General features: G+C 34.6%; 1 protein-coding gene across 3 annotated transcripts in view; it reads left to right on the top strand.

The window, feature by feature from the left end:
• The window catches only part of LOC128207709 (RNA polymerase II-associated protein 1-like), a 33128-nt gene extending 9640 nt beyond the window's left edge, over window positions 1-23488 (top strand). For 2 of the 3 annotated variants that reach the window (XM_052910798.1, XM_052910796.1), the window contains exons 2-32: window positions 2562-2711; window positions 3339-3482; window positions 3926-3966; window positions 4424-4516; window positions 5695-5785; window positions 6483-6644; window positions 7534-7656; window positions 7867-7988; window positions 8312-8413; window positions 8760-8861; window positions 9166-9333; window positions 9923-10078; window positions 10587-10724; window positions 11264-11333; window positions 11873-11979; window positions 12391-12446; window positions 12933-13025; window positions 13507-13653; window positions 13913-14057; window positions 14584-14655; window positions 15034-15143; window positions 15927-16131; window positions 16644-16787; window positions 18183-18325; window positions 18795-19001; window positions 19311-19436; window positions 19985-20142; window positions 20524-20656; window positions 21239-21404; window positions 21860-22084; window positions 23092-23488. In XM_052910798.1, the coding sequence (XP_052766758.1) occupies window positions 2564-2711; window positions 3339-3482; window positions 3926-3966; window positions 4424-4516; window positions 5695-5785; window positions 6483-6644; window positions 7534-7656; window positions 7867-7988; window positions 8312-8413; window positions 8760-8861; window positions 9166-9333; window positions 9923-10078; window positions 10587-10724; window positions 11264-11333; window positions 11873-11979; window positions 12391-12446; window positions 12933-13025; window positions 13507-13653; window positions 13913-14057; window positions 14584-14655; window positions 15034-15143; window positions 15927-16131; window positions 16644-16787; window positions 18183-18325; window positions 18795-19001; window positions 19311-19436; window positions 19985-20142; window positions 20524-20656; window positions 21239-21404; window positions 21860-22084; window positions 23092-23220 (4026 nt within the window). In that variant the 5' untranslated portion in view covers window positions 2562-2563 and the 3' untranslated portion in view covers window positions 23221-23488. Of the gene's footprint in view, window positions 1-4; window positions 104-2561; window positions 2712-3338; window positions 3483-3925; window positions 3967-4423; window positions 4517-5694; window positions 5786-6482; window positions 6645-7533; window positions 7657-7866; window positions 7989-8311; window positions 8414-8759; window positions 8862-9165; window positions 9334-9922; window positions 10079-10586; window positions 10725-11263; window positions 11334-11872; window positions 11980-12390; window positions 12447-12932; window positions 13026-13506; window positions 13654-13912; window positions 14058-14583; window positions 14656-15033; window positions 15144-15926; window positions 16132-16643; window positions 16788-18182; window positions 18326-18794; window positions 19002-19310; window positions 19437-19984; window positions 20143-20523; window positions 20657-21238; window positions 21405-21859; window positions 22085-23091 lie in introns of those variants that run through there. The other variant, XM_052910797.1, reaches the window with a different exon arrangement.
• The last annotated feature ends 872 nt before the right edge of the window (window positions 23489-24360 follow it).

Below are 24360 nucleotides of genomic sequence, written 5' to 3'. Positions count from 1 at the left end.
ATGGCGGCGCCCATGAAAATTGGGAAATAATTATGTTACAAAGATTATTTTCTAAATAGAAATCTTTTCACTGTTTAAAAAACCTAAATTTATTAATAAATAAGTAAGTGTTTGGTTTAGGGTTTCAATTATTGTCAATGTAAATAATGACATTTACTGCATGGTTTTTAAAATTGATTTGTAATATAATTTCGCGTGACTGTGTTTTGCTGCCAAATGATAGATATTGATTATATTGTAACTTGTGGTTTAATTTGAAATGTTTTCTTTAATTCGTAAAACCTACTTTAAATGCGATTTTATGTGTTTGAAAGTACTACCTCCTTCTATTCAAACACTTAAATCCTTAGACATGAAAGTATGCCATACAGTACGGTATTCACTAATCCAAATAATTGTACGTTGACGGATTTTTTTTAGATTTTTGATATGGCAAATCCTTCACGTACAAATTGTTTAGTATCAAAAGTGGGTAGCTACAATAATGAGCGATCAGGGATACTTTTTTATTATTTTGACATTTCATGTGTATCCCTGTAACGCTACAACTCTCTACCATTTAACACTGGGCGAAAGAATATAGTAATATCATGCATCAATGTTGAATAATAATGATATAATTGTTCGAAATGTACCTGAAAGTGATCTTAACTGGGTTGGATTTGTCGTTACAGTCGTTATTTTCACATAAATATACTCTGGGTCACGAAATGAGCGTAGCAGTCCACCATTTTTTATGCATGTTGATTTTTATCAAATAAATTTGTACCCATCCGTCAATGATTGTTAACCCTGTGCGCAGTCACAGTTATCCTCGCTTTTCTATGTATTTGTGCAGAGCAACGCAACAGTGTTCAAAAATGGTGATACCTAATCATCATCATCATCATCATCATCATCACGAACATCATCATCATCAACTTCTCCCAACTTGACCCATTAAACATGTTAGCTTTCAGCGCATTGAAATGGTTGCATTTTTAATAGTGTTATTTAACCGAGACTATTAACGACCAAAATATTCGAAATCCTCTACCCCGTTTCATACATGTACACAACCTGTCAGATTTGTCCTAGATTTACAGATTAATGGATACAATCGATGCATGTAAGTTCATTATGGTATCTGAACATGTTTTTTTCAGCATAATGACATAAATAAATGTGTGTTTGATAGTAGGCAATGATATTTTCGTAGAAATTTGAATTTATAACAAAGATAATTTAAAAATTGTGGCCGCGAGGATCCTCTGCGCAAGGCCCGTTTGCTACTTTTTGCTGGGATGGTGGACGTCACCAGTCTGCCATAGTCTAAAAATCGTCAAAAGACTGGTTGACGGCCATTTAGGTGGACTAGAAAAGTGGGTAGTTGTTCCGATCAGGATTCCGGGTTAAAGCATATTGCGTCAATAAAATATCATACAAACAAGAAATATTACCAGATAATGTTATTTTATATTAGTTCCGTACACAAAAAATAAATATCCAACTTATAATTATGAGTTTGATAGCTTTTCTTCATTTCATTCTGTCAAAAAAAAAGATATATACATGAAGGGCACCTGCAAGGCTTCAGGGCACAGTTTTAAATCGCTCGGAACATTTCGGCCATGGCCGAGTTGTTATGATTGTATAACAAGGTCTATCTCGAAGCTTTGTCGGAGGAGGCCTCGTTATTACGATTGTATCGAGTTGTTTCCCTTCGCATAATTGTTGTCTGTCAGTCAACTTTCGTTTTATTGGAAAGGTAAACAACTTGTTTTAATGCATTAAATGCTTGTTTAGTGCAAAATAACATTTCACTTACATGGTAAAATATGAATATAACTCTTTATGATGAATTTTAATCATAAAATACTTCACTTAAAACAATTTCAATATTTTTAAAACACCCCCGTTGTTTGCACATTCCCCTTTAGACATTAGGGATTGGAAGAATCCCGTACAACACGTCTATTATTTTAGACGTCTATTATTTTAGACTAGGTATTCACAAGCACATTTTAATTATTGATTGATGAACTTGATGTGTAAATACAGATGATTTATTAAAATGTTTAAATAAAATTGAAAGCAAATGAGAAAACGTTTGTTGTGGCTTCCATGACTATCTGATTGTATTTGTTAACAAAAATGTTTGCCTAATTTTTCCCTAGATAATAGAGATGGTTCTCTTGTAAAGTTTATTATATTTACATAATTAAGGGGCCTTTTTTGCTTTTTCTGGAAGATACATAGCCGACCAATTGGGATATTTTTTTTCTCATGCACATTGGAAGAAATACTGAGAGTGACATATTTAATAAATATAGGGTACTCAAACAAGATAAATCAATGCATGACAATAGTTCAATACTTAGACAAAAGTCATGTTTTTACCAAACTGGAACAAATATATTTTTCCATTGGGAACATTACATTCAAAAAATAATATATCAAGGAATTTGGAAAAATCATATGAAGGCTGTATAAATGGCCAAATAAAGTTCTTTTATATGTTTTATATCTTCATTAGATTTTGATTACCTGAACATTCAAAATATTATAATCTTTGTTTAAAGAGATGTTGAAACGTCCGAAGCCCGGTGAAGATGAAGCAGAGCTGCTGGAGTTTCAGCGTCAGTTTCTTGCTCAAGGTGCTAGCCCAGCTGCTAATCTTGTGAAAAAAACACCACAGGGACAAACTGACAGAGATGTGGTCAAGATACAAGGTACAGATCTATTGATTGTAAATTTTTTGGTGACATTTGTAAAGCAGGCCACTGTAATTGACTTTACGTATGCCTATTTCCTCCTAAGTTGAAAGATTTTAGGCAAACCCCTGACCCTTTCCTTCCCTTTGGTTATACTTTGACATCTTTCTTGTAATCCTTTTGTATAGATTTTATAGGGAAAGCTAAAATATACATGTACAATGTATGTATGTACTATTGTGTGGCTGCAGGGCTGTATTTCTAGTTATACAGGGGCCAAAATTCTGTTTCCTTTAAGTAAAAGTGTAATTCCGTTTTTGAGTACAACTTCCTATTCAGACTGTCCTGTTAATGAGAAAAAATAAACAAAATAGGACAAAAAAAAACAAGAGAGAGGAATTTTTCTGCTGGAATATGCTTTCATTCGTTAGTATATAAATTTGAAATCTCAAATTTATATGACAAAACAATATATTTGTATCATGTATGTTATATTGTTATAAAATAAGTAATACTGTGTCTTATCAATTTCCCTTTTGTCAGCAAAATTCCCCTTAGGCATGTTGCAACCCCACTCCCTGAAGTCGAAAGACAGCCCTTGACTGAAAATTAACTGATTACCAGACAAAACTATTTTTCTTCCAGAAATGCCAGCAGAAGCCCCATCAAGTATCCATGAGCATCCCCCTGTGAAGAAATCCCGCTTTAAAGCAACAAGACCTGTAAGAGAAACAAAAGGAAATCCAAATTTCACAGTGGATGCACATCTGAAAGATGATGTCATTGATGGTATGTGTGAAAATAATTGAGTGATTGTCCAGTAAGCCGATGGTTAGCCCACTCACTTCTCACCTATGCGACCAAGGTTTGATTCCCAGCATGGGCGCATGTGAGTTTGACTTGTAGTCACCAAGCCAGACAAGTGGGTTTCCTTTCGGTACTCCTGTTTCCCCCTCAACACAAGACCACATTCTCGCATAAAATTGTGCCAATGAGAGTGATTAATATAATGTTGTAATAACTTCTTTCCCAATCATTGTAAAATAAATAAGTTTAAACTAAAATGATTTAGTGATATGAGGAAAAAGGAAAGTTGTAGTTGTTCTTTATATTACAATGTTTTTAAATTGAATTGCTGTCCTGTTTTAAACAGAAATAAACATTTATAAGTACCTTCATGAAATTGTGATGACATATTGAATTATTTTTGTCTAGTCTGTGTTTCTTTTCAGACCATGATCATAGCAGAGCAACTGTTTTGACAAAAATCATTGTAAGTTGAATCATTTGGTACTTATTTTACTGCTGTTTAATGTAATTGATATGTCCCATAAATGTGATTGCTACTGTCGTCAATAATTGCCTACTTTGCTTTTCTTTTCTTTTTTGAATCCAAGTCCACTTCCATTTGTTTGTCCTAGGTTATCATGTGATTAGCATATAATATTATCTCCAACTGTCATGCATATTTGTATCAGGAGGGTTCATTGTTATGTCAGTTGACAATCTGTTCATAATGTTTGTAGAGTATTTATAATTCAGTATTTGCAAAATGAAACAGTTGACATAAACACTTGAGTGATGTACCCGGTAATTTGTTGTTACCATGGTAGATGTTTCTTTGTGCAGGTATTGAACTTCATCAAATGCAGCTGGCCTTGGGTTTTTGCCCAATATCCATGAGAACAAGTTAAACATGTTAAAGTTGACTAAAGTGTTTATTTTTGTAGGAGAAGGACACTCGGAATGCTCATTTTAGTGTCCCTGCTCATGTCAGCCTACCTTTCCCAGCAATGGCCAAACTCTCTGATGATAAAAACAAGGTTTGTTTACTCTATTGTATTGTTAACATAGACAATTTCATACTGATAAATGAATCTTGACAGCGATGAAGGCAGGTATCTGATATACTATCAGGGTGACATTTCATCATGCCATTGGTAATGATGTTAAAGATGCATTCTTACTCCCAAATACAATGTACCACAATTAATAAACTTGTTTTAATTTACAAAAAAGGATGAATAAATATCGAAAACATTGGTTCTTATAAAATATACCATGTTTGATTTGAAAAAAAGTGCAGAGAACACGGTATTTTTACCTTATGAAATGATAGTTGATCACTGTTAATCTTTTAGGACCCACCAGTCATTTAATATTTGTGAGTTTTCAGCTATTAAATACATGGTTACTGTCTTGTTATCAGTAATTAATATTTTCCATAAATGCATTATTAAGTAAGAAGTTAATGGTTTATCCCTCAAAATTTATGTTTGCTTTACATGTGTATGTATTGATTTTAATATATGAGTATCACTTTAAGTTTTGAAGCAGAATGACCCCATTTAACTTTGGTATCATTTGAATAGGTATTAGTTACTGACTTGAATATGTGAAGTAGATGACAGAAAAATCTTTATAGATATAAAGATATTGCAGTTTGTATTTCTTGTTTATTTCAACTAATATTGGATGTGTAATGACCATCTTTACAATATTTTAAATGAGAAAAAAATCTGGTTAAAATGCTTTTTCGCTATTTTATTTGTACACAGTTATTCGGTACTCAATCACAAAAATCCTTTCAAATGATACCGAAATAATAAAGGGTCACCAGGGCTCTGTAAATCACATAATTGTCCAAAGAATACCTTATGAAATATTTCAGCTTTTTATGTTATTGAAAAAAAATAGTTTGGGTATTGTCAACATGTATTACACTGACAGTAAAGCAAAGACATGGAAGTTGGAAACCTGCTTAAATAGGCATGTACATGCAATAAGTTATTTGTTATCATTGAATAACACCAGAGTGTTAAGAAAATCTCTTTTTTGCAGAAATTTCTAATAAATCATGCCTCTTGATCAACCTTAAAACAGATAAGTGTGAAGTTGCATTGTTTTGTCATTTATTTATTTTTTAAGAAAAAAGAACAGGCGAGCATCATAATTAAGTCACTCTTGTAGCATTCATGATTTTATAAATTATCTTTTTCAGGAACCATTAAAGAGAAAGCGAAGTTTGTTTGCACAGCAGTTCAACAAAACTTCATTACCAACACCATTAGAAAGAGACAGTTTGGGGAAAGGTATGGTTGTGGGTATGGATATGATATGGATTGAGTCAAAGATTGATCCTTTATGACCAAGGTTATCAAGAGTTACAGGCCATGACATTGTCAAAACTTCGCTGTGTTAATTTCAGTGGACAATGCCATTCAATCAGGAAAATGAATTGATTATATCATTTGCCTATGCAATGTTTGGTTTACTTCAATGACCAAGAGACTTAATTTGAAATGATTGGTGTTACTGTAATTAGAATAGGTTGATTAAAAGTGATATTTTACTAATTTGAGCTTATGACGTTCTAGAAAAGAATTGAATTTATATCAAAATATCTACATTTGCTATTGATTGTAAAATATTCTGCTAAATTTGATTTGGAAGGGCACACCAGACAGGTGACATGTCTTACTTGCTGAATTCAAGTTGAATTTTTATACAATGCAGTTAACTTTTGAACCACTTAATCTAAAACAGTATTATGACATTAAATTGTGACTAAAATTTCTTCTCGAACCTTAACAAACCCTGCCGCAATGTTTATTGGCATAATATATTGACTGAGTTTGATTACAAGTATCCTTACTCTTACTTTAGAGTTATGGCCCTTGAATTGACAAAATGATTGGCGCTTCAGACAGGCAACACATCAAACTTTCACAATTCTAGTTTTGCTTTGTACTTTACTATATCATCTTATAGATTTTCTTGAACCTTTAGACGGAAAGGGTGATGGGTCACATGTGGTTGACGGGAGCGGACTGAGTGCAACCTTTGGCAGTCGGGAAGCAGTTGAAATACATCAAGAGAATCTTTCACGTCTCACTTCCTTGTCACCAACTGAGATTGCGCAGGAGAGGGAAAGATTGATGCAGACTCTTGGTACATTATTTTTTTGCTCATTTTATTTCTTGACGGAGAAAAAAAGTTGAGGTACTGTCATAGCCTTGGCATTATTATCATCATTGTCATCGCAGCTTGATAAAACTTAATCCTTCACCATAACTCATAAGCCAACTGTGATATTAATATCAGACATGTGTTGTCAAAGACAATTTGGACATGTACAGCAAAGCCAATAATACTTGTTGACTAATTTCCATGTATTTGAATGAAAAAGAACAAAACAGCATTGGCTTTCACTCTGCAATGCTATTGTTAATAATTTTGCTTAACTTAGAATACAATGTCATCTTTACATTTTTTACACTAGATCTGGTATTTGCATATTTGAACTCTGTTTCATGTGCAAAAAAGAGAATACCAGAACATTAAATATTGTATTATTGTAGTTATCAAAATTGATTATGTTGTGTATGAATTTTTCAATTGCTGTCCAAAATAAAACTTGAGATGGTTCTTTTATACTTAAATTAATGAAGTGATTTTGACAGTGTTTTGCTATTAACAGCATTTGTTACAGTGTTTGATAAAAACAATAGGAAGTACAGGGGCAAGCCCATGTAGACTAAAATTAAGCCAAGATCCTGTCTAAAGGCACACTGATGAAGGCTTAACAAACACCAAACAAGACCCACTAGCAACTTAACAACAAACATTAAACCAATGTCAAAATATTGTTGTTGCCTTGTTGGTAAATGGTTGAGTAATGTTGACCACCTTGGCATAGTTAGTGAAAATTCAGCAAGAACCAACTATCCAATTTAACCAGTTTGTGTGTGTCTCACACTTGGCCCAACAATTATCATTTACTTCAAAATTAAATGCATAAGCCTCTTCAGATTTTCATTTTACACCTTTTTTTCTCTAGACCCCAAACTAATAGAGTTTCTGAGAACAAGGAAAGCTCAGAAATCAACTGAGGAACAATCTTCTGAGTGTGTTGCCATGGAAACAGAATCAGAATCCTACAAATCTTCGGTAGAAAAGAGAGGTAATGCCAAAGGACACTTTGTACAATGCTTTATACAATATGTAATGGCAGTTGTACAATATTTTAAGACAATCTCATGAATTTGACGGCTTGATATGTACTGGGTATATTATTAATTGATTTTGAGAAGAAAATAGACTTGTAAAATCTTTGCTCTCCGCTTGAAATTAACAAAATATTCGCAGCCTTTATCTAAAAGTGATTTTTCAGCTGAAGACAAAATGGAGCCTCCAATAGAAGTGGATAGCAACTGGGTCCACATGGGATCTGTGGAACATGACAAACTGGCATGGATGAAGGACCTCCCCACTCCATCTGCTGGTCATTCTCAAGTCAGTATTGTTGTGTTTAGAACAAAATATAAGGAATGCTTGTTTCTTCTACTGGATAGTTTAATGCACAGAGACTATTGGCAATCATGAGAGGAATATCAAGACCCCCGCTAGTTGGCGCTTATCAAACATGGCAATGATAATTATTACATAACGGTACTAATTGGTGAAATACACAGACTTGATCAATATTTCATGTTTCCAATTGAATATTACCAAAAACTGTATTTTTACTTAATGTATTCTCTTCCAAATGTTCATTTTATCTTTTTCGCAGAAAATTAACCGCTATGAAAAAAATCTTTACTCTATTATAATAACAGACTGGAACCCAGGCACGTTTTGACTTTGATGGGAACCTGTTACCTCCTGATGCAGATATTCCCGTCAACCTTGGCCTTCATCACCATGGAGATGAACCTGAGGTTAACTTATACTTTGATACACATGATTTAGTATTTTTTTAGTTTGATTATGTGCAGAGCAATAAGAAGATACTTTTCATACTTGGATCTCTTTCTTGTTTTAACACAAAAAAGCAAAATAAATATAATAAAAAAATATTTTTTTCAAAGACTGAAATTGACTAAGATAACAGGCCCCATTGCTATAATCCTTATAGAGGGAGAATAAGAACTTGCCACTACAGGTGTGCAAATCTCAGACATCTTCAGTAAAAGAGTCTACATGCACTACTATATACATTTTCCTAAATTTATGTATTTATAAGATTCCCATTATGTGCTTCACATACGTTGTGCATGTTTTTAGCGTGCAGGTTACACGCTGGAGGAACTATTCACATTGTCACGAAGCAGTAACAACCAGCAGCGGGTTCTGGCCCTCAACATTCTGGCAAAGATAATCACACAGGTAGGAATATGTTGTTGCCATTGATTTACACTAGAGTGAATACATCTATTTTTAGAGTTAATTTATTTCTACACACAAGAGCAATGACCCTATTTTTTCTTAATTGAATCAAATTGTGCTAATCATACATTTTTGTGGTGAAAGTATATTTTTTGCATTTAATATTGAAGCTGACAATACACCAAATATAGACCTAAATGAACAATTAAGAATAAAAGAACCATATTGTTGCAGTCATATTCTTCTATTGCTTGCTTTTTGACATTGTAACACATTTATTCAAATCATTTTACATATACTTCAGGCAAAGCAAGGTTGTCTATCAGAGCTCGTTCAGAGTCCAGTGTTACCAAGTATTCTTGACGCGGGTGTGGTTTTCCTGCTACGTTGGTCCCTCGATGACAGTGTGGACGCTGTAATGGCCGCTGCTGTTGCTGCCCTTAATGCTCTCATTGTAAACCACGCTGATGAGGTAAGTGCTGTAAAAAAAATTCTCTAGCAATAGCTTTGTGGTCATTGGGATTGTGGCAACATGATGTCTTTGTACAATACCTTAAATCTTGTCCTTGTCTTGGAAACTTCAAAAGGCATTCAAAAATAGCTTTTATTTATGCCAACAACACTATGATAAAAACATGTATTGTTAAAAGCTGAAAAACTTGTCTGGGTCTGGATTCCTTTTTATCTTCTTTTTTCCCCCCACCACCTATCAGCCATTTTTTAAAACAAATCCATTAATTAATTATTAATTAATAAAAAAGGCTTTATGGTTGTATTAAATTGGAAACAATGCAAATCATGAAATTAAAATATATATTTGAAAAATACCACTGGTATATATAAGAAATACTTTTACCGGTAATAATATTTGCATGAAACTGAGTACATGTCATGATGTGTTATCAGTGAAGGTTAGCATATGTCTGGCAATATCCATAACTCTGGCTTCAATAAAATTAATGTTGAGTTATTCAACCTTATTTGACTGAGAGAAAAGAATGAGTGTTGGGACCAGCTTGTGGTGTATTTTGTACCATGTTATACATTCTCTTTTTTTTAAGTTTGCCCTTAGAAAAGTGATACATTGGTACCATGGTTACCGGGTGACCAGTCAAGCTCCTGTTCACCATGAGTCTGTGGGAATCAAGCTTCCAGGAGAGTCTGAGGAGAAGCCACAGGAAACTGATGCAGTAGTCATAAAAAGGGATGTGATTTTGGTATGTTGTAATTATTTGTTAGCTTCTTAAGCTGTGAAATTGTCTTAGGGCTATTCCAGTAAAACCTATAACCCCCGGGGGGAAGGCAATTATTTGAATAGTATATGGGTGGGTGTCTTTTTTCACTAATTTGGACCCCAAAAGTGTTAATTTTTCTTCTGTGGGGGCGGGGGGGGGGGGGGGGGGGGGGTAAGGTGACTTCCCACCAGGCCTCACATAACAGACACCATTTCTATCTGGGTAACAGATTCAAGAGGGATTCTTCACAAATGAGCTTAAATAAATAACTACATAGTAATAGTATTAATTATATATGATCATTTCTGATTTTTGCTATAGAAATAGCAGACATATAAGACATGTTAATTTCATGATCCATGTTATATTTGTTACACTTACTATAAGATTTAAAGCCTTTGAAATTAATTTCTTTCACTGTATCTGAATGAAATATACTAAAGAAGTTGCTATTAACACATTGTTTATTTAAACGCTGTTGATAACACAGGGTTTGGTGTCTCGTACAAACTTCTTGGCGAGGCTGTATTACGTGTTGAACACAGTGCGTCCCCAGGCCCCTACAGTTGTGGCGTGTCTACAGATTCTAACAACAGTGGCGCGACATTCCTCACAGACTGCCTACCAGGTAAACTGCGGTACATTCATTTGATTATTTTTTAAATTTTTGGATTTAACTATTATGGCTGGTTTCTTGACTGTTTTATGAACAATTGATTTTTGTGCCAAATTGGGGAGAGGAGGATAGAGGGATAGAACACCTAATGATTCCAGTCAGGCAAGATATGGATGCAGGGTATGGCTAGACCGTGAGGCTGCCACCCAAAACTTCTAAAATGTTACATACTGAGATTATTGGATACCTGGAACATTTCGGTTACTCTACAGGTTATGATTTAGACAACAATTTGAGTGTGTCTAAATACCATGCCTCTGCATCCAACAATGCTCATAAAAAATCTTAACTTACTTGTTTTCTTTGGTATTTCTGTATAAACTAAGCATTCAGATTGAGACACAAAAAGTATTTCACATGGCATGATTTTAGTAAAAGTGAAAATTGGATATTTTGATTGTTGAAGTTACAAGATATGTTCACCTTATGAAAAGTAAAACATGTTAAGTAATTCAGAACATTTTTCTATAGTAATAATTTATGTATTATAGCTGATGAATCAGAAAGGCCTGGTTGATCTTGTCATCAAAGAGTTTTTTCCAGTGTCCGGTGCTGCAAAAGGTATGAATGATTTACAGATTTTAAAGTTATTTGTCTCAAACGTGTTCTAATGAATGATACAATGGACAAGTCTTAAATACATTTTGTAAATGTTAGTTGGTAGCGTAATGAATTATTATGCGTCAAACTGGCAACAATACTCTACTGGACTCGTGTGTTAATTCATAACAGCCCAGTTTACATTTCATGCCTAAGTTTAAAGGTAATCATAACTTTGATAAACACCTATACACATTTTCATCTTTATATTGTGCCATTCAAGGGCCGTTTTCATGAAGCTTCTGTGTGAAAATGTTCAACTTTGTGAACTTAATATTTTAACAACATATATTTTAGATACTTCCTATTTTTCATCAAATTTATTCTCATGCATTTATTATTTTGACCTTTTTCTTGCTTTGTTTAAAAATCATTGTATGGTAAGCTGACTAAGTTGATTTTTTTCACAAAAATGCTTTATGAATATGGCCTCTGATGATCCCCATTATTTTAAAAATGATTATGAATAGACAATAATAAATCCATATGTTTATTTTCAGACATACAAACAGTTGGTGTAAGCAATGTGTACGGGCAAGCAGTGAGAGAGGCCCTATCCCTGGTGCTGACACTCTGTCAGGCTGGCAAAAACATGGCCCAAGCTCTGGTATGTGTCACTCTGTTTCAGTGTTTGTATCAATTATGACTTGGTCAATTGTGGGTGTGACACAGGAATTATGTTGGATAGTGGGTAGATTGCAGTACTGATGTCCATTAAAAAGTATCCGTTAGTGGAAGGCCCAGATCCCGGGTGAAATGATGTTAGTGTAGAACTAAGATTATTCTGTCAACAATCATTTCATATTATATATATATAAATAGAATATAAGATATTTTGATCCATAAATAGGGACTGTTTTTGTACTTGTACACGACTTTTGTATATCCAAAAAGACAACAGTGCTGTTAAAAGCCATGATATACTATTATAAATTAAGAATTTGCTGATAACCCATCATGTAGTTGTACAAATGATGTTTGTTTATATGTTATGATATTCTTGATTCTTGATTTTCAGCTTCAAAAATATGGCATACAAGAAAGACTCTTACATTATATACTTGCTGATACCAGGTAAGGTCTAAGATACTTCTGAAATAAACAAGAAAGAAGTGCCACTGTCCTTATTGAATAGCCTTTTGACAAACAATATCTTACTGATTAACAATAACCAAAATTGCAATTAGTTTAAACTGATTTATAAAGAAATATATTGTGAAGCAAGTTATTACAACATTGTATTAATCACTCTCACTGGCATGCTGTTATGTCAGAGTACGGTCATGTGTTTTGGGCGATACAGGGTGTCCAGTGGAAAGGTGCTTGTAAATTTCACTTATGTTTGTATATGTAGTGTGTAGAATTAAGTCAAAAAGATATTTGCTGTACAAACAAACATTAAAAAATAATTTTGTGTATTTAGGTTAATGAAATTAATACTGCACAATCTAAACTCTACATTCAGTCCCCAAAAAAGTTTTTCAGACCAAAATATCTTTTTTTCCTGAGTTTACTATAGAATAAAGCTAGCCTAAACTGTTTTAAATCTCAATATTACAGTGTTGGTGAGGAACACAGCCGAGCTTTGAGAGTGGAAGCGTTGAATATATGGAAGGTGTGCCTGTCATATGGGCTGGCTGAAACAATATACTTGTGAGTGCCTTCTTGTACATACATGTATTATAGTACAGTCAAACCCCGCTGGCTTGAACTCCCAGGAACCGGCAATATAAGTCGAGCCTTGGAAAATTTGAGCCAAGCAGGAATGCATACCTTCAGTACCATATAGAAATCGGTCCTATACATCGAGTTAGAGCCAACGGAGTTCGAGCCAAGCCAGTTCGAGCCAACAGGGTCTGACTGTACATATATAGTACATTTTATAGTCATACCTCTTTAAAAAAATATATTTAGTAATAAGTGATAATTATTTAGTGACTGCTAAAGGAAAATAATCCTTTGTTGCTGCATTGCAGGATTGTTGAATGCTTGTTCAGTTACTCGCAGTGGCATACATGTAAGATGTTTCATCATGTCATTTGCTTTATCCTAGTTAAATGAAATATTCTTCGATAGTTACACTACTTAATCTCATGGTAGTCTTCATAAGAGTTATTCTTATAATTTTATCTAGAGATGCATACCCAAAGTTTGCGGAGGAGTTGCGTTCCAGCCTCATTTTGGAAGATGTAAGGTCACATGACCAGCTCTCTGCTCTGATTGGCTGCCTGGAAATGGCAGTAGCTACTGCCACAGCACAGCACAAGAAACATGGGTTTAGGTATGAAGATTGGCAATGAAAAAACATATGCAAATAAAACCAGACACAATTTCCTGAACTCTGTACCAGACATATTAGTTCTGATAGATGCACAGGGCTTTGGTAAAAAAGAAAGAAGATGAACATTAAATTTTGAAACTTAATTAGGAATTGCTGAATACAAGACTTAAAACCTGGTGTCCTTCACAAGGCAGAAGAATGTACCTGCCACGGATAAACACTTAAGTCAATGATCTCATCAGTTCTTTTTGAAATTCAGACGAGATGTTGAGACTATGGATGAGGCTAGTGTTGCAGAGACAGGACCAAGCCTTAACTGGGCCCATGTGACAGACCTTGCCCAGCCCATCTCTCTGATTATGCAGTCTCAACTCACACACATTGCTACCAACTACCAAATATCTGTATGTTGCTTTAAACAAAACTATATTTCTGAACGTAGGTTTCTTTAACACTTTATGTAGTCATCTGCAACATTGTAATAAGCACTAAAGTTAAATGTATGCCCTTATTTTGAAAAAGAGACCAGTGTTGTTGAATTCCACATTCAATGATTTTGTTTTTGTGTCCTTGCAATGCATGGCAGACACAAAGGGATTACTTTGATCAGTATCGGAGTCTGCAGCTTCACTCTTCTGTTTTGGATCCATAACTTTTAATTGACATGTAGACTTTTCAACTTGGTACACACATTGGTCATGGTCAGTACTTGACCCCTGTTGATTGTGTGTTCAGTAGGTAAAAGGTCAAGGTCATGGGGGTTGTTAATACTCCTGACAGGTGACACATTCGATTAATGGAGCTCTAGTTATTCATCGGTACACATTATGGCTGTATGTTTTATTTGACTAAATTTAGAATCCAATGTTGTGCTTGTTTATTACACTACATTCTTATCTTTATAATTTGACTAAATTCCCTATATTTCAGAAGCCAAGCCTACAGCTCTGTCAGTCTTGTCTGAATTTCCTGACCACATACTTCATTTGTGCACAAAACCAGGTACATACAAATTTGTTACTTGTTTCATCCCGCAAGCTGACGGGATGAAGCTTGTCAGTAAATTCAGTGCTAATGAAGTCACTGACTGTATCGCAATGTCAATTGAAATGCTTTATGATCAAATGTAAAATTTTCCTGAAAAAGACACTCATCAAAAATCTACACAATTGTGATCTTGTTACAAACATGCTTTTTTGTGACTGTTTAAACTTACTATATTGGATGCCCTCAAATTTTCGGAGTAACCTTTGAAATGTATGAGGCTAATAAAATGAATAATTTCAAAGTGTGTGTTTTCCTTTAAAAAATGTTTTGATTGTCTGGTTCATATTTTAGTAACGAGACTTTTTTGATTGTTTCTTTTATGTCTGTGATTAGTTACATGAGGGGGACTTGATCAACTGCCTACAGGAAATGGAGAAAATCTTCTCTTTTGTCATTCAACACTGGAACTCCATTGGACTGCAGTATATCAGAACCCATATCAGGTTAATACAAGATTCTTCTTCTATTAAAAGAAATATTCTTATGCCAAATATGTGCTACAAAAGGAGGTATAAAACATGTCTTTTTGTTATCAACATGAAGTTTTTACAGTGTTATTTTTAGCTTCCTTGTGTTGAAAAAGTTTAGTCACAGTTTTGTAATATAATGTTTGTGTTGTTTTTAAGTAATGATCACATTTTTTGTGCGTTTATGCTGTATTAAGGCAGTAGGGCAAGCAAACAAATTCCATGAAGCCCCCTAGCACTTCTTTGTCATTTGATTGCTTGCCCTTCTGCGTTCATACAGAATAAATGCACGACGTGTGATCAATACTTATATTTACATTTAAAAAAAAAGATTCATTATGATTAAAAATTAGCAGTATGTTATGCAATTGAGTATTTGTTCTTAAAGAAATGTAACCGACAACATATGCTTGTATAAAGGAATAGCTGGTTTTTGTTACATTGTGTATCATTGGTTAAATGAAGTCACGCTAATCCAATCAGAGCTAAATATTGAAATAAACAATGATGTCATACTCCAGGTGCGTTATACAATATGAAAGTAAAGTTTTATTTATACAAAGGATTAGGCAAATGTGAATATTATCAGTGTGTTACATCTAGGCATTGTAAAATAATAAAATATTGTTGACCATAACTTTAAAAACCTTATGAACAAAACTCTGTGTAGGTATGAAATAGAAAGTGTAATATGAAGTCACGTTATTACAGCTTAGATTTGTATGTAATGTTATCACTTGGGTGTTTTCTGTCTTCTAGTGCATACTCAAACATTGTTCAACACCTCAAGCCTAGCTCAGAAATGAGCAGCTGTCTCCCTGATTATTGGAACTCTTCAGTGGAGGAGGAACATTTAGTACCAACAGTGAGGCTACACACAACCATTGGCTTCATAGTGGCTCTCTACAGACTACTGTATCATTTTCCCAAAATACACAAAGGGCTGCTGAAATCAGGCTCTGGGGTAGGTTTGATTTCTCATATTTTGTGTATAAGATTAGGAAGAACACTTAACAAGTACAATTAAGAATGGAGTTGTGAACTTTGTCAGACTACCATGCTGTTGAGGCCTAAACATTTTGATTTTGATTCGGGTTACCCGACCCTACCATGCCTACTGATTTTAATCTTGTTGCTTAAATCTTTTTTGAGAAGCGTTCTTTTAGTGTATTTTTTAATATGTAGTTTAAAAACCTAAAAAGCTTTATGCTAAAGATTAAGATAACACCACTCCACAATGATGTTCTTACATAGAGCCTTATATGATAAAAAACTACCTACCCTTCTTGTTTTTGAACAAGATAAAACTCTTACCACACAATATATGGCCTGATGAAAATGTTACTACGATATCTGTAAAATTTCTTCTATCAATTTTTTTTTATAGAACTGAATATGTATTGTATCAGGCTTAAACAAATGGCATGGTTTTGTAGTTGTTGTTGGGTAGATGAAAAAATATCATACTACTTTCAGGTGAGTGTGGCTAGTGTTATCCAGTGTCCAGACATGTGGTCCTATGCAAGAAAGATTGTGCAGTCAGGGTCAGCGGCACCGAGCTACTTCACCAAGTTTGAGACTCACCTACTCTACTTCTTCATTAAAATCAACATGTTGCTGGTAAGTTCCAGTATAGATATGCAGTGTATATCAAGTTTGCACACCTTTAAAATGTATCAGTATAAATGTTTATGGTTTTAAATTTTTTAGCTCGACCATTTGAAGAATAAGGAGGGCTATACTACTAGCCCAAGCGTCGGCGTCGCCGTCGCCATCGGCGTCCAGTTAAAATTTTAGGGCAAGTTGGGATTTTCACTTCTAAGTCCAATACCCTTCATTCGATTGACTTTATACTTCACACAGTTGTTCAGGGCCATCACATGATGAGGTTAGATAACTCCATATTATACAAATTATGGCCCCTGATTGACTATGGAACTTGGGATATTTATTAATAACTTTTATACCCTTCATTCAATTGACTTAATACTTCACACAGTTGTTCAGGACCATCACACAATGAGGTTACATAACTCCATATTATCCTTAATACAAGTTATGGCACATTTTTATATTCTTAACCACATTTTCATAAAGGGAAAACCAGTTATTTGAATGACTTGCATCATTGTTCGGGCGGGCTGGTGGGAGGGCAGCATTAAAGTCACCTGATGTATCGAATAATTTTAGCTAGGTTTGACATCAAGAGACCAAACTTGGTATATACGAAGAGTTTATGGAGGCCTTTTATGGGAATGGTTTGAGGCCCGTACTATTAAGGTCAAGGTTTCTATTAATAGAAAAAGGGTTGGTATTGAATAACTTAAATAAGGATTTACATATTGTGACCAAACTTGGTATATAGGAAGAGTTTATAGAGACCTTTCCTGAGATTGTGTTTTGGGCCCCGAGAGCTATGGTCTAGGTCTAGGTCACTATTGCTAAAAAAAGAAATATGGTTAGTACTGAATAACTCAAGTAAGGGTTGATATTGTGTGACCAAACTTGGTATATAGGACAAGTTTATGCAGAGCTTTCATGGATTGCCTTTTGGCCCCCTAGGGTCAAGGTCACTGTTACTAAAATTAGATTACTGTTTCAGTTATGGTTGACATACTGTGACCAAACTTGATATGTAGGAAGAGTTTATGGAAGATTTTCATGGGATTGTGTTTGGGGCCCTCAGGATCAAGGTCACTGTTATAAAAAATAGAAGAAAGCAGTTGACACTGAATCTCTTTTGCCAATCATTAAAAACCTGGTTTTGTCACATCGCAATTCTTGTTCACTTTTTAATTTGACTGTTTTATTGCTTTTGACAGGCACATATTACATCTTTATTGTATTCACTTCTAAGTCAAAGCAGCGTAGTCGAGCGCGCTGTCTTACGACAGCTCTTGTTTTATATATCTCAGTTGAAGATTTTTGATATGAAAAATAAAACCACCATTATAAGTTGTGTGTACCAATGAAATAATTTGATTTTTTAACTTGCATGTTATCCTCCTATTTCAGTTGACGTCAGAGGATTTTGTCAGTTTTGACAGACTGGTTCTACATCACCTGTCTCTGACTCTCATAACCAGTCTACAGTATGGAGATGAATACCTCATACATGACTTACTTTCAACTGTAACTTTCTCACAGCAACTTTGCAAGTATGTATTTTTCTGTACCTTTTGGTCACTACATGAAACATATGATAAGTGGGCTATGTTTACTTTTCTTTTAGATTTTAGTTCAAAGAGCTTTTCTTTTTAACGCAGTAATATGAGGCAAATACTTGCAATCATTATATGGTAAAAAAAGTTTGTGTGGTTGAATTTTATTTGGGTTTTGCCATGTTGATTGTGGTTTCCCATAACATGCATATAAAATCATTCAGCTTTTACAAAACAAACAAGTATGCACTATTTTCTTTCATATATTTATATATTTTAATCTGCTTTGGTAAGTTGGCCCCCAAAACATAATTATAGGTGTGCTAATACTCAAATGGGGCAACAGAATCTTGGGTCTGCAAATCAAACACCGAATTGCCTCTCTCACTAACTTTTTCTTCGAGTAGATACCCTTCAGTGGATAAAACAGCATTAAATAACATACTGTAAATTAACATTTGTACAGGAGAAGCAGCGAGGAAATAGCAGCCAGTGGCCTGAAGGATATGAGTGTGTCTGATCAGCCGTCCACATGTCTACATGTGGTGTCCAAGGATGAGGCCCAGTTGACTTCTGCCCGACTCAGTGAGGAAGCCTGTTCCTGCCTACCCTCTGTTAGGGCCTCGTACATGGAAGCGTTTGCTGACATGGAGGGTGCTGTGATGAAATCGAGGTGGGTAAAGTGAAGATTCAGTTTGCAATTTACTGTATAATATGTGTTCAAATACCTAGATAGTTCACTTTTCAGAACAGTGAAACATGCCATATACTTATTAAATTCATGCATATCTTATTCATGACTATTTTTGGTAAAAAATTGCCCCAAGATATCTCCCCTTGCTGTACTTCAAGTGTGGTGCAATATAAAAGAAAAGTGTCCCAAGACTTCAAAGTCAAAAACTATTGTAAACTCATTTGATTTGTGACATGAATAATTTTCAAACCAGTATCAAGACTGTTAATATTCTACCTTGGTTTACAGGAGCCACTTCTTTCAAGGAAACATAGAGACACTGACTTGCTACACCAGCAGTATTGGAGAAAGCCTCATGCCCCAAGACTGGGTCTACATGCCCCTCATAGAACTATACAACCAGTATTCCACTGTGTAAGTCATGGGTATAAAGACTGGGTCTACATGCCCCTCATAGAACTATACAACCAGTATTCCACCGTGTAAGTCATGGGTATATAGACTGGGTCTACATGCCCCTCATTGAACTATACAACCAGAGTTCTACCATGTAAGTCATGGTGTTCTTGACTTATAAAAGAAATGACGTTATTGCATATAAATTTTTGATAGATTTTATACAGCCTGTTTCATTTAATTGCAGGTTATTTTTTTCTTATCCTTTAATACATTAGTTTATATCGTTAAAGTAATTTAAGATTTCCAGAATCTTGAATACAACTGTGGACTTTTTGAGTCTTAAATTGACAACGATAAAGAAATCAATGCTGTTAAACTTTGAGTATTATGAGTCACAAATAAATTAATTTAAAATGATATTTAAGTTGCTTTAAAAACCACATATTCAAAAGAAAATGATTGCACTATATCTTAGAAATAGTCTTTACTTGACAACTTTTCATCGTAACGTTTTCTGGTATGATGGGCCAACAAAGATATATATATGTTTGTATGTTTTGCAGAGGTCTTGAGGTCCAGAATGCCTTATCAGCATGCCAGCTGGACATGGTTCGTAACGTTCTACGCTGGGTGTTTTTGCTGGAGTGTAACCGCACAGCCAGACTGGAAAATGTGCCCATCACGCTGAAAATTTCCCGAATCATGTGTGTCTTTCTGACAGGTATGCAATAGATTAGTTTATCAAATAAAGACTGAGTAAAAAATGATAAAAGTCTATAGGTCGATTGTTCAGAACTTTGTTTAAGTTAACAAAGTTGTTACCATTTCAAATCTTTACTGTTCTTGAAGTTTAATAGATACATTTGTGATCTGCAGTATTTCTAATAAGATTTGAGGCAACTGTTTCAGCTGTACTTTTTTTTATCAAAATCTATTAGCTGATCATCAAATAGTTCACGTTTAAAAGACAACAACAATGTTGTTATCACATTGTTAACTTTTACGAAGTTCTGAACAATCTGCACTATGTTGGTTATGAAACAATACTGAAAGGGTCACTGGGAATCAGATTACATGAATTCAACATGTAAATATATTTCAGGTAATGACATGTTCCTGGACCGAACTGTCCACTGTTACATGGAGGGGTTACTGCGTCTACTCTCAACCCCAGCAAACATGCGAAGACTGGACTTGGAACTGCCTATTCCTGGCTTACCCTCATTCTATGATCTGTATGATCTTGAATCTGTTTGATATATCTATATGCAAAAGTATTCACTTATTACCGTGTCTGTTTTTCAAAGAAAAAAGTCCAGGTACTGTCATAGTGTAAGTGTTGTCATCAGCATCCCTGTGCACAAACTTGAACCTTGGCCAGAACTCAAAGACTGTTCAAGTTATTAAATAAATAAATTATTGGAGGTAATACACATATGTGCAGCAAGGTCCATATTTTGACATTAATTGTTGAGTTATGGCCTTTGATCGAATAAAAACAACAGGCGAGCATAAGCGTTTGCTCCGCAAGGCACTGTTGTTTCATTTGTCAAAAGTGTCACTTTCAATCCTTAAAGCCATATTCATATCATAGGTCTCAAGTTTACATTCACAGTGGGTCTATATCAGTGTGGCTTATCATTAATAAGTAGATTGCCAAATAATGACCATTTAGGGACAAAGGGACACAAGTTTAAAAAACACATTTTTTCCTCAGAAATTAAACTCTGCTTTGAGAATGCTTATTCATAAGAGAAAAGTAAAAAATCGAAGATGTCACATGGTGTATCAAACATGGATCCACAACATATTTTCAGGTATGTAGCGCTACTAGAGCAGTTTGAGGCAGTGTCATTTGGTGACTCGTTGTTTGCCTGCTTCCTGTTGATTCCTGTACAGCAGAAACACGACCTCAAGTATCGGAGAGCCATATGGACAGAATATACCGGAATTCTCCGCACCCTTTCACTACCTTTAAACGAGGTAAGGTCTAATGTGTGCACAAATGAAAGAGCTTACACACCTAAAAAAAATTGTGCAAATAATTTTAATAGATTGTCTCTTCTGACCCACATGAATATAAATGGTTTGGCTGATGAGTATTCAGTAATATGCAATGTATTTCTTGATCTGTTATTTGATGTTATATCACAAAATGTTGTTGCCATCATGAAATAACATAACTATATAGTTTTAAGTGTACTTTTAGTGGTTTTACAAGTGTGATAACTATTTATGTGACCTCATAAATAAATAGCATTGAAAAAATAGCAATAAAGCGATGTTTTATGAATTGACTACTAAGCGCTGTAGATCATCGAATTTCCAAGGCTCCTTTTTATCATTTCTAGAAAACTTGATAGATTTCGTATTGAATGACACTCGTATCATATGAATTTTCGTTAGTCTGCTCTTCATTACAATTATATTTCTACCAGCTGCTGTTTGACATGGAAGATTTCCTTTCCCCTGAAGAGACCTGCGTGGAGATAGTTCGTCTCTACTTCCAGTCTGTATACTCCGGAAAATTGCGGCCCACCTGGTCCCCCGTCCTCTATCTTGTGGCGATACACCACATTAACAGGTTCATGTACACACAGGATGGGAAACATACGCACCTTAAGGCTACCATGATGGAAAAGGCCCTCACATGTAGCAATCAGGTAGAACACAGTAATGCAAATCAATAAAGAAAGTTCATTTTAACACTTTGTCACAAGTAATTGGCATTATATCATGGTTGGGCAACATTAGTAATTCCTGACTTTTTTCTTCCAACGTTTACCAAACTTGATCACAATGTTTTGGGGGCATATCTCAGACAGAATTGATAACAGTCAAATCACTGTTCATTCCAGTACCCTTGTTTTGTCCAATTTGAGTGAGTTTTTTTTGTTTGCTTTCTTACCATTTTCCATCTAATCGTTTTCCAAGATATTACTCTTTTTATGGGCACAATTTCACACAAAAATTTACTTAAGTTTGCCTACTTCATAACATGGCAGCAAACTTGGTTACGGTATTTAAAGGCAATCTTAACCAAACTTGGTTACTATACTTTCAGGCATATCTTGAACAAGTAACATAATGAGCCTGATCGCTTTCGTAATTAATTTGAGTTATTGCCCTAAATCAACAATTAATCAAATTTACTTTGTCTGCTTTATAACCCGCTCATTTTTCATCAAATACTTTCCAAACTTGGTCAAAATGTTTATGGTCGTCATGTCTCTTAGTATAATAAGTTAACAACCAAATGACCAATTGTGAAATACACGAGTTATGCATTTGACCGATTGAGAAAGACAGTCAGGTGTTGTTGCATATGCTTAATTGTATCTTGTTAATACAGACAGCTGTGTTTATGGCGTGGTGAATATATTTCCTATCGGCTTAGTGCAGAGGGCTTAGAGAGGTTATGTTTTCAACATATTTTTTTTTTTCATCAGGTTTTATAAAACAGACCTTTTCACTTGTACAGAAAAATACATTTACATATGATAAACACTGATGCAATTTTGCATGTACAACATTTAATTTCAAATCCCAAAATGGTATAAAAAAATTGCTCACTAAGGTAATTCTTAGATTTATTTGCTATTTATATAGATCAAATTTTACAATAAGTTGAAACATTGATTTACATATTATTTGTATGCATGTTTTACAGGAATTAAGCCACCACCTTGTACATTACAAGAATGCTGACCTGACTCAGCCATTTGGGATGGAACTGTATACAGAACTCCCAGCAATCCGACAGAAATACATAGACTCACTTAAACCTCAACATTCCTGATGGTTTAAAATCGCAGCTTGATCAGTGAAACAAATCTAAATAACCTCTGTGTTATCTATTATTGTAAGTCAGTGCACTGATCACCGAAAGATGACATAAAAAAGTAACACAGCCTTATTCGTGTACATTTGATTTCATAAAAAATGGATGAAACCCATGAAAATGTCAAATAATTGTTTTTTTTGTTTTTATAAAAGAATGTCTGATCAAACGTAATATTTACCGGTACATTTTTTGTTTGTTTGCCATTTCTAGAAAATAAATCTGATGATGCAAAATGATTGTTCCTTTTTTATACTGAAACTGATATACAGACACTCATGTACACGTATTGCCTCAAGACAAGAAGATAGTGTAATGGTGGTCATTCATCTATAAATAGTTTGTCCACAGTGCAGTCTATATTTACATGGTGGATTCGTGATCTAGTGTCGCAAGATCGATTCCTGGCCGCACCACTAAAAAAATACTAAATGTCTACGGTGAGGGAAGTTAAATGGGAGTCAGTGCTATACACTGGTGCACGTAAGAGAACCAGGTTAGCTCTAACCAGCGTTACATTCTGTCTGTACACTTTCTAAAAAAAAATGTAATGACTAACAAACTATCGGAGGACTCGCCGAAGGGCAAGGCCCGAGAACAAGTATAAATTAGTTTACGCACCACCACCAGTTTGTATATTTTTGTTCATGATCATTAAATATCTGTGATTCTTGACAATAGAATACTGCTTAAGAGGCTGCTATGGAGACATTGTCCTTGTTCCTCTTACCATTGCCGTCCATGAACAGTCTCAATCAAACTGAGACTGATGTTCTCATACTTAATCATTTATATTGCGAATCTGAAAGTACTTTTTTCCAGAATGTATTTCTCATCCTGTTTATGTGTCACTCTTGACTAGATAAAAAGAGACATTTGTTCATAAAAAATAATGGAAAACAAGAGGGCCATGAAGGCCCTGAATCGCTCACCTGATCCAATAATGATCATCAACAATAACATTCTGATCAAGTTCCATGAACATATGGTCATACATATGGCCTCTAGAGTGTTAAAATACTTTTCCTATTATTTGACCTGGTGACCTAGTTTTTGACCGCACATGACCCAGATTCAAACTTGGTCTAGAGCTAATAA

This window comes from Mya arenaria, chromosome 11 (genome assembly GCF_026914265.1).
Source record: "Mya arenaria isolate MELC-2E11 chromosome 11, ASM2691426v1".
Taxonomy (NCBI): Eukaryota; Metazoa; Mollusca; class Bivalvia; order Myida; family Myidae; genus Mya; species Mya arenaria.
Note: the sequence above shows the minus strand (reverse complement) of the source record. Positions and strands in the feature narration are given on the sequence as shown.